This window comes from Hevea brasiliensis, chromosome 18, assembly GCF_030052815.1.
Source record: "Hevea brasiliensis isolate MT/VB/25A 57/8 chromosome 18, ASM3005281v1, whole genome shotgun sequence".
Lineage (NCBI taxonomy): Eukaryota > Viridiplantae > Streptophyta > Magnoliopsida > Malpighiales > Euphorbiaceae > Hevea > Hevea brasiliensis.
Genome location: NC_079510.1, coordinates 36,899,407 through 36,917,065, shown reverse-complemented (window position 1 = coordinate 36,917,065; position 17,659 = coordinate 36,899,407). Strand labels below are relative to the sequence as shown.

The window sequence follows — 17,659 nt, the reverse complement described above, 5'->3', positions numbered from 1 at the left end:
TGTAAATTGAATCATTTTTCTTTCTATAGACAGAATAATTTTTCATGCGTAAAGAGAATAATTTTACACTTTGCATAAGAGAGGAGAGAGAAATATTAACTAAGTGCCATGCGGGAGCTATTTACATCAGTTTAAGGAGTTTTATGCTACATTTTAAAGTTAAAAGACTGTAGTGTTATAACTATATAAGTTCAGGGACAGTTATTAAAATTTATCCTCAAAGACCCATTACTGGTGGGAGTGTAACAGAAAAAGGTTTCCAGAACTAATAATGTTTAGTAATGCTTATTTCCCAAGCAAGTTGAAAATAAGATACAATTTTCATTTACGACATACCATGGATTTAAATCGCAATCATAGGCAATGGAAACAAACCTATAATGGCCGTAATGTGATGATATCGGCCTATCGTTATGCAAATTTTTTTGAAAAGATTCGAAGTTCACAAAATGAATAGATATTTATAGACATAATTAAAACTAAGACACAAAACTAAATAATAAGTATAAATACATCAAATAAGGAAATTAAATCCACGGTTTCAAATATGGATGTGATGAATCTGTCTCTGGCTATCTGCAAAACAAAAGAAAGTAAATTCTCTGTCCATTACCATTACTTAAGCGCTGGTAATGGACCACCCCCAAATTCAAATGCCAGTTATTTATAAGGGGTATTTGTAAAGGTAACCCCATAAACCTTTATCTAATGGCGTTACATTATGTAATAGCCCTTGTTTAAAACCATGCGACATACTCTTCATCTCCTTCACATTTATGTATATGTGTACATGCACAAGCGCACTACAATTAAAACTCTCAAGAATAAGTGAAATAAAGACATTACTATAAAAGGTGATAAATACTATAAAGATGAAGACATTGAAATTCTGGCAGTACCTCCCCCGATTCATTTTGCAAAACCAAAAAACTCTCCCAACTTGATTTAGACAACTTAGCTTCATCTGCATCCCAATATGCCAGCCCTTCACAGCTGCTCAATTCCCATTTCAAAGCAAGAGAAGATGAGTTTGCAAAAGTTTCTCCAGAAGAATCAATGCTAACTGCAGCTATACGAATAGTTCGCCCATTTGCCACTGTAATGGAGTTCAATTGGATTTTCCCTTTGCTACGGTCAGCAAGAGCAGCATTCCTTATAGCTTCATGTCTGTTAACTGCAAAATGCCACAAATTTAGCCAAACTGCATCTAAAGCATACATTATAAAAACTAGAAGTCTGGAACAGATCGTCATTGCAAGTATGTGAAGAACGAAAAATCCTTACGAGGTTCATCAACTATGAGTGCAATTGAAGAAGGAATTCTACATGTGAGAGTCAATATATCTTCTGCTATCGCTGGCAGAGGGTGGTCATCTCCAGCTGCATTCCCACGTTTGAAAACCAATTTCTGAGACATTTTAAATCAGAGTGAGAAAATAAATCATGATTTTTCCATGTCAAATAGAACTAGAGATGGAAGAAGTTGATCAGAATGTGCAGGGCAAGAATAATATAGTTGTAGTAGAGAGTATAAGAGAGTGCAAACTTACAAATATTCCCAGATTTTGGCACGAGACTCTATACATACTCTGATATCTCCCAAACACTGGATGTACATGAACCCCATCTTTAGAGTCAGTGTGTTTGTCATCCAATATTTCGACAGTTTCAATGAAGTCAACACCTTTGTCCCAGCTTTCAGGTCCTCCAAGGAGAATAACATCTAGACTTGTTCCAGGGACAAGATATAACCTCTCTAAATTTTCCAGTTGATTACTTGCTTCAACATGAGCCAAATCAAACCAGTACCCACCAAACTGGTTACCATCACCCACTTGACGCACAATTAATGGTGGATATGCTGCAATACGTGATGATGCTTTCAAAATTATAGGTTCATGGAAAGAATGATCATAGTGGTCATATTCTTTTGACAGTACCGCATGCAGCATGGTCTGACCAGAATCTAAAGCATATACAGAGGTCCATGAGCATGGTGGACCATAAACAGAGTCATGTAGCTCAACATTTCCAAGCTTTTCTAAAACAGGTGGCTCCTTTGTTGCATTGACAACAACAAAAGACTCGCTTCCAGTTATCCATTTTATGAATGAGTGGAAGGCATTGCAACTATAAAAAAAGGCACCTGAAAACACACGAAGGCAAATTCACTTAAACAGAAGGACATGAAATTCAACCACCTAACATCAAAAGCATGTTCCAGTGGATTGCAGGAAGTGTCATCACCATTAGATGCTTTCATTGTCACAGCAGCTTGAAGATGTGATCCCACAAGAGTCTCTACAGGGAACTTCTGCAGTATAATCATGGATGATGGAATAGAAACTTCCACAATCAGCTGTTATAAAAAAGGGGCAAAACCTAATTAGTTCACAGCAAGGAGAAAGTGGACACAAGGGGCAAGGTCTGGATAACATCTAAAGTAACGAAGATGGCAAAACTTTACGCATGAACAGCAGAAGGAGCAGTATAACACAATCCAGAATAATAAATCTATTGCTTGTGCAGCTTCAAGGTGCTGTTAGTAACTTCAGTCACTAAACCTGACACCCAACCCAACCCAACCAAACCCAACACCCAAAAAACAAAAAAGAAAAAGGAAAAAAGAAAAAACCAAAGAGACCTCAGCAAGCATACCAGTTGGAAAGGTATTTACACCATTATGACATAATAGAACATAACAAGTATTTATGCACAGTACTTCCAAAGAAATTATTATATAAAGTGTGAACCACTAACATTGTGGCCTCAAGAGGAATTTGATAATAGCACAATCAATATTAGTATGATATGAAAGAGAGAGAGAGAGAGAGAGAGAGAGAGAGAGAGAGATATCAAAAAATATGTGAGGTTTCAGAGAAACAGATACATATAAAATTTTCAATTGCATGCAATGTGATGACATCTAAATCAGATAGACTTAACAAATCAGATAGAGTTACTTCCTATTAGTAAAAACACATCCTCCATTAAAAAAGAGGGTTCAATACTTAAATTTATAAGTGGTCAATTTAAGTAAATATATAAATATATAAGAGTAATTCTACAAAAAGAGGGGTCAATGACCCCTCTTCTAATGTGCGTAGATCTACCACTGTGGATGGCTGAATGCCTCAGCATGATACAGAGGGAAAGCACAAACAGTATGTGATGCATCTACCTGTCAAAAGTGAGTTCAAGGTGCTATGTGACAATGATAAGTTGATAACAAAAGCAAAAAGATTAAACAATTATTCAAATCCCCAAGTTCACATTCCACCTAGATAAGCATTACAGAACTAAGATCAAACACTCATTCTCCCTATGTTTGGGGAAGAAATCCCATATGTAAAGAACAGAGATGGAAAATAGAAAGAAGAAAGAAACAAGCAAAGGAGAGAGAATAAGGAACAGAGCTAGCGAAAGCACAGATAAATATAAAAAAGAAAAGGGAAGATCCAGACAAGAGACTTTATTACTATATTAATACTCTCAAATTGTCAAATGTCAACTGAAAAATCCCAATCCTAAGGCAAACCTAAAATAAGATGTGATTTTTTTTACAAAAAAAAAAAGAACTGAAAATCTCTGTACACAAATCTCAACTAAATCCTGTATGATCTCCATTACTCTCTCTCTCTCTCTCTCTCTCTCTCTCTCTCTCGGCAGTCAGTATAATAAAGTCTAAGTAATTCATAACATTGAAATTGATACAATTCAATCTCCACTCTACAATTCAGTAACCTCAGCAGTCAAATAAATTATAGGTGTGTACAGATTAAGGAAGTTCATGATTTTTAGATCTACAATTCCTGAACTAGAAAAAGCTCATAAACAAGATTACATACCTTAAGCAGCTCGATATTATAGATGATAGCTTGTCTCAATTATATTTCATAATTCTATGGGAATGAAAGCAAGACAGTAACTTGTTTAATAGATGGATTTTGGTTCAGTCGTTATGCCTGGGGTTAACTTAATCCCCTGGATTTGAAACTCATGCTCCCCAAGAACCAAGTAAAGGAAAAGGCGAAAATAGATACAGTTATTAAATTATAAATACATTAACATAATAGTGTTACCTCATCATAATTAAATGGATCATAAATGGACACTACTCTGACTGTTGCTTTACCAGGCTTCTTTGCCTGAACAATGCCTGACGCAGATATTGATACAACAGCCACATCTGAAGAAAACCATTTGTAATCACTGGATACTTGAGCACAACCTACATATCACAATATCGATGAATGTCTATCAACAATTTCAGATGAAGGTTAAATACTTGTTTAGTTATGATTGAATATACACAAAACTACCAACCTCCTAAAGCCTTTAGCTCCGTCTCCTGGTAAACAGAAGGGGCCCAGGGAAGGAGAATATTTTGAGATGCACCAGTTGTTCTGTCCAAAATAAACTTCACTTGATCACAAACGATCACTTCTTGCACAACACCAATAACCTATGAAGAAATCAGAGCCAGATAAAAAGTTAACTGCCTTGCAAAGAATGGCGGATCACATTACTGCCAGGGAAAAAAGAACACATGAAAATATTTTTACAAGGTAAAAGTTTAGCCTCACCTCCTTTGTCTCTTGGTGCCCACTAAAATAACTTAAAGAAGCTGTCAGTTCTCCCTGCCCCTGTGAGGTTGCTCTCAGGATTCTAGAATTATGCCAGCCGTATTTGGCCTCAATATCCTCTGACGGCAAGAAAGTTGTCCAGTAATTAGACCGCTCGTCATGCAGCTTAAGATCATCAGTCTGCAATGCAGGGAACAAAGTTCTAAGCAGAAGAAAATCCAAAAAATAATGAGAAACAGTATCAAAACATTTTGTCACACAAATTTCATGCTTGAGAAGTAAGAACAAAGAAGTCTCACGAAAATAAATAGCAAAAGAAAGTAAAGCATCTCAACTAAAAGACAAGTAAAACATTTTGCCACAAATTGAAAGTTCAACAACGCTAGGAAAACAGGAAGTGCATGAATGTGTGCAAAATATCATAATAACCAAAAACTTGTGAGTTTAAGATTATATGGAAAACAAAAAGTATCAGAATTGCTTCCTCCCCAATTCACAGAAAGTCACAAGTCATCGCAGAATTTAATGTCTGCTTGTAATTAAAACATTTAAGAGGCAAAACATAAAATTGGAGACATTTTTCAATCATAATAGAAGCATGTATTTTAGCAGATGGGAACAACTTTATGCTGCTATTGAACTGCAAGAACTTTAATGGGACAATAACAACCAGAAACACAAAAGCAATTATATAATCAACAACATGGCAACCTTAAGATTTTTTGATGGTCTACATTGGAGAAACAAAATGATAATATTGTTTCATTAATTATAATCAGTACTGCATGAAGAGAGAATATTACTCAACTTATTCCTTGATGCAGAATGATTATGTCAACAAGCTGTAGAAATAGCTTTGATGGGTTCAACCATCTTCATTTTTGTTTCCATGTGTGTTACTTTTTGGTTGGTGGAATTTGAACCTAAGATCTATATGCTAGAGCCCAACGATGCATTCAAAGACTATAGGCATACTGATCTATTAAATCTAACAGTTACACATCCAAAAATAAAAATATGATCAAGAGGGTCAAGAAGTTTAATGACTTTTTGTTGTTTCTTACTTATTCAACAGATAAAAGCAGAAACATGTCATTATTACTCGACTAAATAGCTTTCTCCCCCAACATTTTTTTTGTCAGCAGGAGGCAGTGTTGTCACGAGGTGCCCGGAAGTTCGCCTAGGCATCTGAGCGAGGCGAAATCCAGGCTCCTCGCCAGGAAGCCTCCGGGCGAGGCGACTTCATTCAGGCACTGCCTAGGCATTGAGGTGAGGCCCAGGCGAGGAGAGGCGAGGCGAGACAAGAAAAGGTGAGAAAGGCAAGAAAAAACAAGAAATTGAAAAAAAAATCTGAGAGAGAAGTTAATCAGCTTTTCTTTTCACTTATTGGCACCACACATGTCCCTATGCAGCCAGCCACCTAATTCCAAGAAAGTAAAAAGCTAAAAAAAGTTAAAGTTGTCTTTTAGTTTTCCCAAGACTCCAATCAGGTCAGTTCTTTTCCCATTCTCCTTCTCCCACATGTTACTTTTCTGCTACTGCTCCACTTTTTTCCCCCCTTCTTTCTCATGCAGCATGCTGTCACTCCTCCTCCTCCTCTTCTTCTTCTTTTTCTTCTTCTTCTTCTCTAAACCCTAAGGTTGCTGCTGCCATGGAAGAACATAATTAAAATTAGCGCCTCACTTCGCTCGGGCGAGTGCCCAGCGCCTCTGGCAATGAAGGACCTTCTCACCTTAAGGGCACCTAGCGCTTTTGACAACACTGGCAGGAGGGAGAGAAGAAGGGAAAAAGGGAAAGGTAAGGTGGGTATTGGAGAGGTAACCCCGTATGTCTAATGCAGTCATTCAACCAAAATAGGAAAGATCAAAATAGAAATGCATGCGAAAAGAAATTACAATTATAAATTTTAACCGACATATATCAAGACTTGTGTGAAACTAGAAGAAAGCATAAATTACCTCTGTAATGTAGATTTCATGCACATCAGGTCCCCTTGAGAAAACCTTCATTTGAATAAGATACTGGCGGCCAGAAACAACATACCAAGGTTCCATAGATGGAATGGCTTTCACTCCTTCCACATGATCACCAGAAATGGATAACGGCATTATGTACAGTCGTAAACTATCTGGGAGAACCACATTAAGTGAAGACATTTGTATGTGGCCAGCAACTCTGGTATCCTCAACAACGACAGTCGTTACCCCTAAGTTCATTGCATGAACAAATCCCATCATAGAGTCCACCTCAGCAATAGTGGAGTTCGAAACAAACCATCTATGATGTGGAGATGGTAGAGTTACAACTGCAAATGCCAACAGAAAGGGTAGTAAGAAATTTGATAATAATGCTAATGGCAAAATGTGATACAATATGCTTCACTCATGCAACTTTATAATGGGCCAATAGAAAGAAAATTAAGAATTTCAAGGAGAAAAAAGAAACGTATAAAAGGCCATGACGTTGTTTCTGTGCAGAGGATACCAAGAGAATTAAATGTACACATTCACAGTCCAAGCCAAGAAAAACCCTAAAAATAGAATCTTAGTTGAAATCGTCCCTTTCAACTAAACCATTTTCTGGTGTCTTTCGTTGATGATTAATCCTTAAGAATATTTATCTGCATGCATTATAATAATAAATCCAAAAGAATGTTATACCAATCCTAAAAAAAGGGGGATGAATTATTTAAACTATAATTTAAATCAGTAAAAGAAATCAAAATACAAAAGCTTGTCCAGGGTACTGCTGAAGTTGCAAGAAAAACCAGCAATGGTAGTATTATTTGTTATGGAAAGTCAATCACTATGTTATGGAAAGTCAATCACTATATTATTTCTCTGTATATTCTGTATTCTATTTAGGATTTCTTCCTAATTAGTAGAATACAATTATAGGAATCAATTGTATATATATATCCATGTACAGATTAAATGAAATCAATGAGAATTATCTCTTTCTACATGGTATCAGAGCAGGTCATCAATCTAGGGTGACTATTTGTTCTCACTACCCAGCTCAGAGCCGTTTCAACCCAGATCAACATCGCCGGCGTCGCCTCAACCCCCTCATTCTACCACTGTGTGCTGTTGCCTGATCCAGTATACCATTAAAGGACTTCTGAGGTTTGGCTCTAAGATCCTATTTCGGTATTTGCTTGATTTGTCATTTTGGGTTATTTTGCTGCTATAAGCACTTTGGATTAGCGTTTCGGTTAGTTTTCTTTGTCTCAACAAATGGCAGACAATAAGAATGTTATTTCTGATGTGATTCCGATGATGACTAAGATCACGGAACACAAACTTAATGGTTCGAATTACCTGGAGTGGAGTAAGACTGTTAGAGTCTATTTGCGTAGCATTGATAAGGATGATCATCTTACTAAAAATCCACCCACTGATGATACACGACAAACTTGGCTAAGGGAGGATGCTCGGTTGTTTTTGCAGCTTCGGAACTCGATTCATAGTGAGGTAATTAGTTTAATTAATCACTGTGAATTTGTTAAGGAATTGATGGATTACTTAGATTTTCTGTATTCTGGTAAAGGGAATATCTCCCGTATTTATGATGTTTGTAAGGCATTCTACCGTGCTGAGAAAGAGGATAAGTCTCTCACTGCTTATTTTATGGATTTTAAACGGGTATATGAGGAACTTAATGTATTGTTGCCTTTTAGTCCTGATGTGAAAGTTCAGCAGACCCAACGGGAGCAACTGGCTGTTATGAGTTTTCTTGCAGGCCTTCCTTCAGAGTATGAGACTGCTAAATCTCAGATTCTCTCCAGTTCTGAAATTTCCTCTTTGCATGAAACGTTCACACGAGTCCTTCATACAGAGAGTACTCAATCTTCACAGCCTGCCAGTAGTGCTCTTATTAGCCGTAATCCAAATGGACAACAGGGTAATAGAAGAGGAAGTAGAGGAGGAATTACAGGCAACAAAAGTAATCAGCGTAATGGAGAGGCTAGTTCTAATCAGGACTCAAGAGAAGTCATTTGTTATTATTGCCATGAGCCTGGCCATACAAAATATAATTGTCCGCAACTTCAGAGGAAAAATCAGCGATCACAGATGGCAAATATGGCAGAAGAGAATTCTACAATATCTTCCTCTGAGAAAACTATTTTGATATCTGCAGAGGATTTTGCACAATTTTCCCAGGATCAGGCATCTCTAAAGCCTACCAGTTCCCCTGTCACTGTGATCGCTGAGTCAGGTAAATCCACTACATGCCTTATGTCTTCTTCATCCAAATGGGTTTTTGATTCAGTGCGCATGATCACATGACAGTAATTCTAGTCTTCTATCCGCTATCGTCTAATCTCACTTCATCTACTGATACTTTAGCTGATGGTTCTACTTATTGTGTCATGGGTTCTGAATCACGAACCCGACTGGCCAATTTCTTTGTCTTCTGTTTTGTGTCTACCAAAATTCTCTTTTAATCTACTTTCTGTTAGTAAACTTACTCGTACCTTAAATTGTTCTGTTTCCTTTTTTCCTGACCAGTGTTTGTTTCAGGATCTTACGACGAAGCAGATTATTGGTAGAGGACGCGAGTCAGGTGGTCTCTACATTCTGGAAAATCAAATACCGCGGTCGCTTGTTTGCTCCAGTACCTTAACACCTCTTGAAGCTCATTGTAGATTGGGTCATCCTTCTTTGTCTATGTTATGGAAAGTCAATCACTATATTATTTATCTGTATATTTTGAATTCTGTATTCCTATTTAGGATTTCTTATTTAGAATTTCTTCCTAATTAGTAGAACACAATTATAGGAATCAATTGTATATATATACCCATGTACAGATTAATTGAAACCAATGAGAATTATCTCTTTCTACATGGTATCAGAGCAGGTCATCAATCTAGGGTGACTATTTGTTCTCACTACCCAGTTCAGGAGAGATCTTGGCCGCCGACCGGCCGTTTCAACCTCGATCAACATCGCCGGCGTCGTCTCAACCCCCTTATTCCACCACTGTGTGCTGTTGCCTGATCCAATATAACCATTAAAGGACTTCTAAGGTTTGGCTCTCAGATCCTATTTCGATATTTGCTTGATTTGTGATTTTGGGTTATTTTGCTACTATAAGCACTTTGGATTAGCGTTTCGGTTAGTTTTCTTTGTCTCAACAAATGGCAGACAATAAAAATGTTATTTCTGATGTGATTCCGGTGATGACTAAGATCACGGAACACAAAGTTAATGGTTCGAATTACCTGAAGTGGAGTAAGACTGTTAGGGTCTATTTGCGTAGCATTGATAAGGATGATCACCTTACTAAAGATCCACCCACTGATGATACATGACAAACTTGGCTAACGGAGGATGCTCGGTTGTTTTTGCAGCTTCGGAACTCGATTCATAGTGAGGTAATTAGTTTAATTAATCACTGTAAATTTGTTAAGGAATTGATGGATTACTTAGATTTTCTGTATTCTGGTAAAGGGAATATCTCCCGTATTTATGATGCTTGTAAGGCATTCTACCGTGCTGAGAAAGAAGATAAGTCTCTCACGGCTTATTTTATGGATTTTAAACGGGTATACGAGGAACTTAATGTATTGTTGCCTTTTAGTCCTGATGTGAAAGTTCAGCAGGCCCAACGGGAGCAACTGGCTGTTATGAGTTTTCTTGCAGGCCTTCCTTTAGAGTATGAGACTGTTAAATCTCAGATTCTCTCCAGTTCTGAGATTTCCTCTTTGCATGAAACGTTCACACGGATCCTTCGTACAGAAAGTACTCAATCTTCACAGCCTGCCAGTAGTGCTCTTATTAGCCGTAATCCAAATGGACAACAGGGTAATAGAAGAGGAAGTAGAGGAGGAATTACAGGCAACAGAATTAATCAGCGTAATGGAAAGGCTAGTTCTAATCAGGACTCAAGAGGAGTCATTTGTTATTATTGCCATGAGCCTGGCCATACAAAATATAATTGTCCGCAATTTCAGAGGAAAAATCAGCGATCACAGATGGCAAATATGGCAGCAGAGAATTCTACAGTATCTTCCTCTGAGAAAACTATTTTGGTATCTGCAGAGGATTTTGCACAATTTTCCTAGTATCAGGCATCTCTAAAGCCTACCAGTTCCCCTGTCACTGCGATCGCTGAGTCAGGTAAATCCACTACATGCATTGTGTCTTCTTCATCCAAATGGGTTATTGATTCTGGTGCGACAGATCACATGACCGGTAATTCTAGTCTTCTATCTGCTTTTCAGTCAAATCTCACTTCCTCTACTGTTACTTTAGCTGATAGTTCTACTTCTTGTGTCATGGGTTCTGGAACTGCGAACCCGATTTCGTCAATTTCTTTGAATTCTATTTTGTGTCTACCAAAATTCTCTTTTAATCTACTTTCTGTTAGTAAACTTACTCGTACCTTAAATTGTTCTGTTTCCTTTTTTCCTGACCAGTGTTTGTTTCAGGATCTTACGACGAAGCAGATTATTGGTAGAGGACGCGCGTCAGGTGGTCTCTACATTCTGGAAAATCATGTACCGCGGTCGCTTGTTTGCTCCAGTACCTTAACACCTCTTGAAGCTCATTGTAGATTGGGTCATCCTTCTTTGTCTACCATGAAGAAGCTGTGTCCTCAATTTGATCTTTATCGAGACTAGAATGTGAGTCGTGTCGCTTGCAAAACATCATCGTTTGCCTTCTGTGTCTAGAGTCAATAAACGGGCTTCATCCCCTTTTGAGTTAGTTCATTCTGATGTTTGGGGTCCTTATTCTATTACATCTAAAACTGGATTTCGTTATTTTGTTACTTTTGTTGATGATTACTCTCGTGTTACCTGGTTATATTTAATGAAGAATCGTTCTGATTTGTTTTCTATCTTTTGTACCTTTTGTAATGAAATCAAAACTCAATTTAATATTTCTGTGCACATATTAAGAAGTGACAATGCCAAAGAATACTTTTCAGCACAATTTCAGCCTTATATGATACAAAATGACATTCTTCATCAGTCTTCCTGTGTGGATATCCCATCCCAAAATGGAGTTGCCGAAAGAAAAAAATCGTCATTTTCTTGAGGTAACTTGTGCTCTTCTTTTTCAGATGAAAATACCTAAACACTTTTGGGCTGATGCAGTTTCTACGGCATGTTTTTTTATCAATCGTATGCCGTCTTCTGTCCTTAATGGGGATATTCCTTATACTACTTTGTTTCCTACAAAATCTTTGTTCCCTATTGAACCACGTATTTTTTGTTGTACCTGTTTTGTGCTTGATGTTCGTCCACAGGTTACTAAATTGGATCCAAAATCTCTCAAATGTGTCTTCCTTGGGTACTCCCGGCTCCAAAAAGGATACCGTTATTTCTCTCCTACTCTTAATCGTTATCTTGTTTCTGCACATATCACATTTTTTAAGTCCACTCCATTTTTTCCTCCATCATCTATGTATGAGAGTCAGGGGGAGGAGGATGATCTCTTAATATTATACTGTCCAACCAATGTCTAGTCCTCTCCCACAGCCTGTTCCTTCTGTCTCTAGACCTACTCGACCTCCCGTTGTTCATGTTTATTCCAGGAGATTGGAGATTTCTGACTCAGATCCTCCACCAGCTACTTCGTTGGGAGATCCTGTACCTCATACTGATCATGATTCTGATCTAGACTTACCCATTGCTCTTCGTAAAGGTAAACGTTCATGTACTTACCATATCTCTTCTTTTGTTTCTTATAATTAATTGTCTTCTTGTTCTCGGTGTTTTGTTACTTCTTTAGACTCTGTTCCTATCCCTAATACTGTTGATGAGGCACTGTCTCATCCTGGCTGGTGTGATGCTATGAAAGAGGAAATGGAGGCTTTAGATGCCAATGGTACATGGGAACTATTGCCTTTGCCCACTGGTAAGAAAGCTATTGGTTGCAAATTGGTATAAACAGTAAAGATAAATCCTGATGGTTCTGTGGCTAGGTTAAAAGCACGCCTTGTAGCAAAAGGATATGCTCAGACATATGGAGTTGATTACTCTGATACTTTTTCTCCTGTAGCTAAACTTACTTCTATTCGCTTGTTTATCTCTTTAGCAGCTACATATGATTGACCCCTGCATCAATTGGATATCAAGAATGCTTTACTTCATGGTGATCTTCAGGAGGAGGTGTATATGGAGCAACCACCTGGGTTTGTTGTTCAGGGGGAGTTGGGTGAAGTTTGTAGGCTTCGGAAGTCTCTTTATGGCTTGAAACAAAGTCCTAGGGTATGGTTTGGGAGATTCAGTGAAGCAGTACAAGAATTTGGTATGCAAAAGAGTAAGTGTGATCACTCAGTATTTTATAGGCAATCTGAGGCTGGTCTAATTCTCTTGGTAGTCTATGTGGATGACATTGTCATCACTGGAAGTGACTCTGCAGGTATTTCATCTCTTAAAACCTTCCTCCAAACTCAGTTTCAGGCCAAAGACTTGGGATTGTTAAAGTATTTCTTGGGTATCGAAGTTATGAGAAGTAAGAAGGGTATTTTCTTGTCTCAAAGAAAATATGTCCTCGATCTATTGACAGAGATAGGAAAATTAGGTGCTAAGCCTTGTAGCGCACCAATGACTCCAACTTTATAACTGTTAGCAGGGGATAGTGAGTTGTTTGAAGATCCAGAGAGATACAGGAGATTGGTAGGAAAATTGAACTACCTTACAGTCACTCGTCCTGACATTGCTTATGCCGTTAGTGTGGTAAGTCAGTTTATGTCTTCCCCAACTGTTGCTCATTGGGAAGCCTTGGAACAAATCTTGTGTTATCTGAAAGGCGCTCCAGGAAGAGGTTTGCTATATGATAATCATGGGCATTTGAATGTTGAATGTTTTTCAGATGCCGACTGGGCTGGATCTAAGGTTGACAGGAGGTCAACTACTGGATATTGCGTTTTTATTGGAGGAAATTTGGTGTCTTGGAGAAGCAAGAAGCAGAATGTAGTTTCTCGATCTAATGCTGACTCCGAATACAGAGCCATGGCACAATCAGTATGTGAGATAATGTGGATACTTCAATTACTAGATGAGACAAGTTTCAAGACCTCCCTGCCTGCGAAATTGTGGTGTGATAATCAAGCTGCTCTTCATATTGCTTCTAATCCGGTGTTTCATGAGCGGACCAAACATATTGAGATTGATTGTCACTTTATTCGTGAAAAGATTCAACAACAGATCATCTCAACAGAACACATCAAAACTGGAGAGCAGTTAGGAGATATTTTCACAAAAGCTCTGAATGGTGCTAGGATTGACTACATTTGTAACAAGTTGGGCATGATTAACATCTATGCTCCAACTTGAGGGGGAGTGTTATGGAAAGTCAATCACTATGTTATGGAAAGTCAATCACTATATTATTTCTCTGTATATTCTGTATTCCTATTTAGGATTTCTTATTTAGGATTTCTTCCTAATTAGTAGAACACAATTATAGGAATCAATTGTATATATATACCCATGTACAGATTAATTGAAATCAATGAGAATTATCTCTTTCTACAGTCTACCATGAAGAAGCTGTGTCCTCAATTTTAGTCTTTATCAGTACTAGAATGTGAGTCGTGTCAGTTTGCAAAACATCATCGTTTGCCTTCTGTGTCTAGAGTCAATAAACGGGCTTCATCCCCTTTTGAGTTAGTTCATTCTGATGTTTGGGGTCCTTGTTCTGTTACATCTAAAACTGGATTTCGTTATTTTGTTACTTTTGTTGATGATTACTCTCGTGTTACCTGGTTATATTTAATGAAGAATCGTTCTGAGTTGTTTTCTATCTTTTGTGCCTTTTGTAATGAAATCAAAACTCAATTTAATATTTCTCTGCGCATATTAAGAAGTGAAAATGCCAAAGAATACTTTTCAGCACAATTTCAGCACAATTTCAGCCTTATATGACACAAAATGGCATTCTTCATCAGTCTTCCTATGTAGATACCCCATCCCAAAATGGCATGGCCGAAAGAAAAAATCGTCATCTTCTTGAGGTAACTCGTGCTCTTCTTTTTCAGATGAAAGTACCTAAACATTTTTTGGCGGATGCAGTTTCTACGGCATGTTTTTTGATCAATCGTATGCCGTCTTCTGTCCTTAATGGGGATATTCCTTATACTACTTTGTTTCCTACAAAATCTTTGTTCCCTATTGAACCACGTATTTTTTGTTATACCTGTTTTGTGAATGATGTTTGTCCACAGGTTACTAAATTGGATCCAAAATCTCTCAAATGTGTCTTCCTTGGGTACTCCCGGCTCCAAAAAGGGTACCGTTGTCTCTCCTACTCTTAATCGTTATCTTGTTTTTGCAGATGTCACATTTTTTGAGTCCACTCCATTTTTTCCTCCATCATCTGTGTATGAGAGTCAGGGGGAGGAGGATGATCTCTTAATATTATACTGTCCAACCAATGTCTAGTCCTCTCCCACAGCCTGTTCCTTCTGTCTCTAGACCTACTCGACCTCCCGTTGTTCATGTTTATTCCAGGAGATTGGAGATTCCTGACTCAGATCCTCCACCAGCTACTTCGTTGGGAGATCCTGTACCACATACTGATCATGATTCTAATCTAGACTTACCCATTGCTCTTCGTAAAGGTAAACGTTCATGTACTTACCCTATCTCTTCTTTTGTTTCTTATAATCAATTGTCTTCTTGTTCTTGGTGTTTTGTTACTTCTTTAGACTCTGTTCCTATCCCTAATACTGTTGATGAGGCACTGTCTCATCCTAGCTGGTGTGATGCTATGAAAGAGGAAATGGAGGCTTTAGATGCTAATAGTACATGGAAACTATTGCCTTTGCCCACTGGTAAGAAAGCTATTGGTTGCAAATGGGTATTTACAGTAAAGGTAAATCCTGATGGTTCTGTGGCTAGGTTAAAAGCACGTCTTGTAGCAAAAGGATATGCTCAGACATATGGGGTTGATTACTCTGATACTTTTTCTCCTATAACTAAACTTACTTCTATTCGCTTGTTTATCTCTTTAGCAGCTACATATGATTGGCCCCTGCATCAATTGGATATCAAGAATGCTTTCCTTCATGGTGATCTTCAGGAGGAGGTGTATATGGAGCAACCGCTTGGGTTTGTTGCTCAGGGGGAGTTGGGTAAAGTTTGTAGGCTTCGGAAGTCTCTTTATGGCTTGAAACAAAGTCCTAGGGCATGGTTTGGGAGATTCAAAGAAGCAAGACAGAATTTGGTATGCAAAAGAGTAAGTGTGATCACTCAAGATTTTATAGGCAATATGAGGTGGTCTAATTCTCTTGGTAGTCTATGTGGATGACATTGTCATCCCGGGAGTGACTCTGCAGTATTTCATCTCTTAAAACCTTCCTCCAAACTCGGTTGGACCAAATACTTGGGATTGTTAAAGTATTTCTTGGGTATCGAAGTTATGAGAAGTAAGAAGGGTATTTTCTTGTCTCAAAGAAAATATGTCCTCGATCTATTGACAGAGACAGGAAAATTAGGTGCTAAGCCTTGTAGCGCACCAATGACTCCAACTTTACAAATCAAGTAGTTGGGGATAGTGAGTTGTTTGAAGATCCAGAGAGATACAGGAGATTGGTAGGAAAATTGAACTACCTTACAGTCACTCGTCCTGACATTGCTTATGCCGTTAGTGTGGTAAGTCAGTTTATGTCTTCCCCAACTATTGCTCATTGGGAAGCTTTGGAACAAATCTTGTGTTATCTGAAAGGCGCTCCAGGAAGAGGTTTGCTATATGGTAATCATGGGCATTTGAATGTTGAATGTTTTTCAGATGCCGACTGGGCTGGATCTAAGGTTGACAGGAGGTCAACTACTGGATATTGCGTTTTTACTGGAGGAAATTTGGTGTCTTGGAGAAGCAAGAAGCAGAGTGTAGTTTCTCGATCTAGTGCTGAATCCAAATACAGAGCCATGGCACAATCAGTATGTGAGGTAATGTGGATACTTCAATTACTAGATAAGACAGGTTTTAAGACCTCCCTGCTTGCGAAATTGTGGTGTGATAATCAAGCTGCTCTTCATATTGCTTCTAATCCGGTGTTTCATGAGCGGACCAAACATATTGAGATTGATTGTCACTTTATTCGTGAAAAGATTTAACAACAGATCATCTTAACAGGACACATCAAAACTGAAGAGCAGTTAGGAGATATTTTCACAAAAGCTCTGAATGGAGCTAGGATTGACTACATTTGTAACAAGTTGGGCATGATTAACATCTATGCTCCAACTTGAGTGGAAGTGTTATGGAAAGTCAATCACTATATTATTTCTCTGTATATTCTGTATTCTATTTAGGATTTCTTATTTAAGATTTCTTCCTAATTAGTAGAACACAATTATAGGAATCAATTGTATATATATACCCATGTACAGATTAATTGAAATCAATGAGAATTATCTCTTTCTACATTATTAAAACAAAGGACTAAAGTTTCAACATATGAAAAAAAATACATATATAAATGAAGGAGAATCAGATTCAAACTATCAAACTAATTTGAATCATCACTTAAACCAGTATGAGAAATCAATATGCAGTATCCTCACCATTCGACAACTTAAGCATTGACAAAAGCCCCTATGTGAAGGGGAAAAAGATTACAGACTGAAGTAATTTCATCCAATGAGCATATCAACTAGGCTCATCTCTGCTCCCTTGTTATATTCAGCTTTAATAGATATCATATGAACAAGAGAATTGAAAAGTAATGATACCAACTGAGAAGTCAAAGTTCCATATTACATAGCTATAATTATGTGAGGAAATCTATGAAGCCTGATGGTAAACAAGTTAGCCATAAAATCCACTAATTTAAAGTCCCAGTCAAAAGAATTGAGGAAAAAAAAAAACACCTTGTGGTATATTTCCACGGATAACTTTAAGACTATAATGAAAAGCGGCACCAATGAGAACAAAAACAGGTGAGAGAGGCTCAAGTGACATTGCTTCTGCTACAGTTAGAACAATCTTTTCAGCAACACGCTTAAATTGTGGCTCGAGCAAATGCACATACACATTTTCATGTCCAATTCCAATGCCTTTCACCACATATAAATCAGAGAATACACCCTGCACCACATATCATTGAAAATT

The 17,659-nt window shown here is 37.8% G+C and overlaps 1 protein-coding gene across 2 annotated transcripts in view; it reads right to left on the bottom strand.

Moving 5' to 3' along the window:
- LOC110673061 (nuclear pore complex protein GP210) overlaps positions 1-17,659 on the bottom strand; it is an 85,352-nt gene that overhangs the window by 65,651 nt on the left and 2,042 nt on the right. For both annotated transcript variants that reach the window (XM_021836063.2, XM_021836066.2), the window contains exons 4-12: positions 17,419-17,635; positions 6,545-6,891; positions 4,587-4,766; positions 4,327-4,465; positions 4,083-4,231; positions 2,248-2,359; positions 1,551-2,146; positions 1,285-1,408; positions 900-1,174 (exon numbers count right to left, since the gene is read on the bottom strand). In XM_021836063.2, the coding sequence (XP_021691755.2) occupies positions 900-1,174; positions 1,285-1,408; positions 1,551-2,146; positions 2,248-2,359; positions 4,083-4,231; positions 4,327-4,465; positions 4,587-4,766; positions 6,545-6,891; positions 17,419-17,635 (2,139 nt within the window). The remainder of the gene's footprint in view (positions 1-899; positions 1,175-1,284; positions 1,409-1,550; positions 2,147-2,247; positions 2,360-4,082; positions 4,232-4,326; positions 4,466-4,586; positions 4,767-6,544; positions 6,892-17,418; positions 17,636-17,659) is intronic.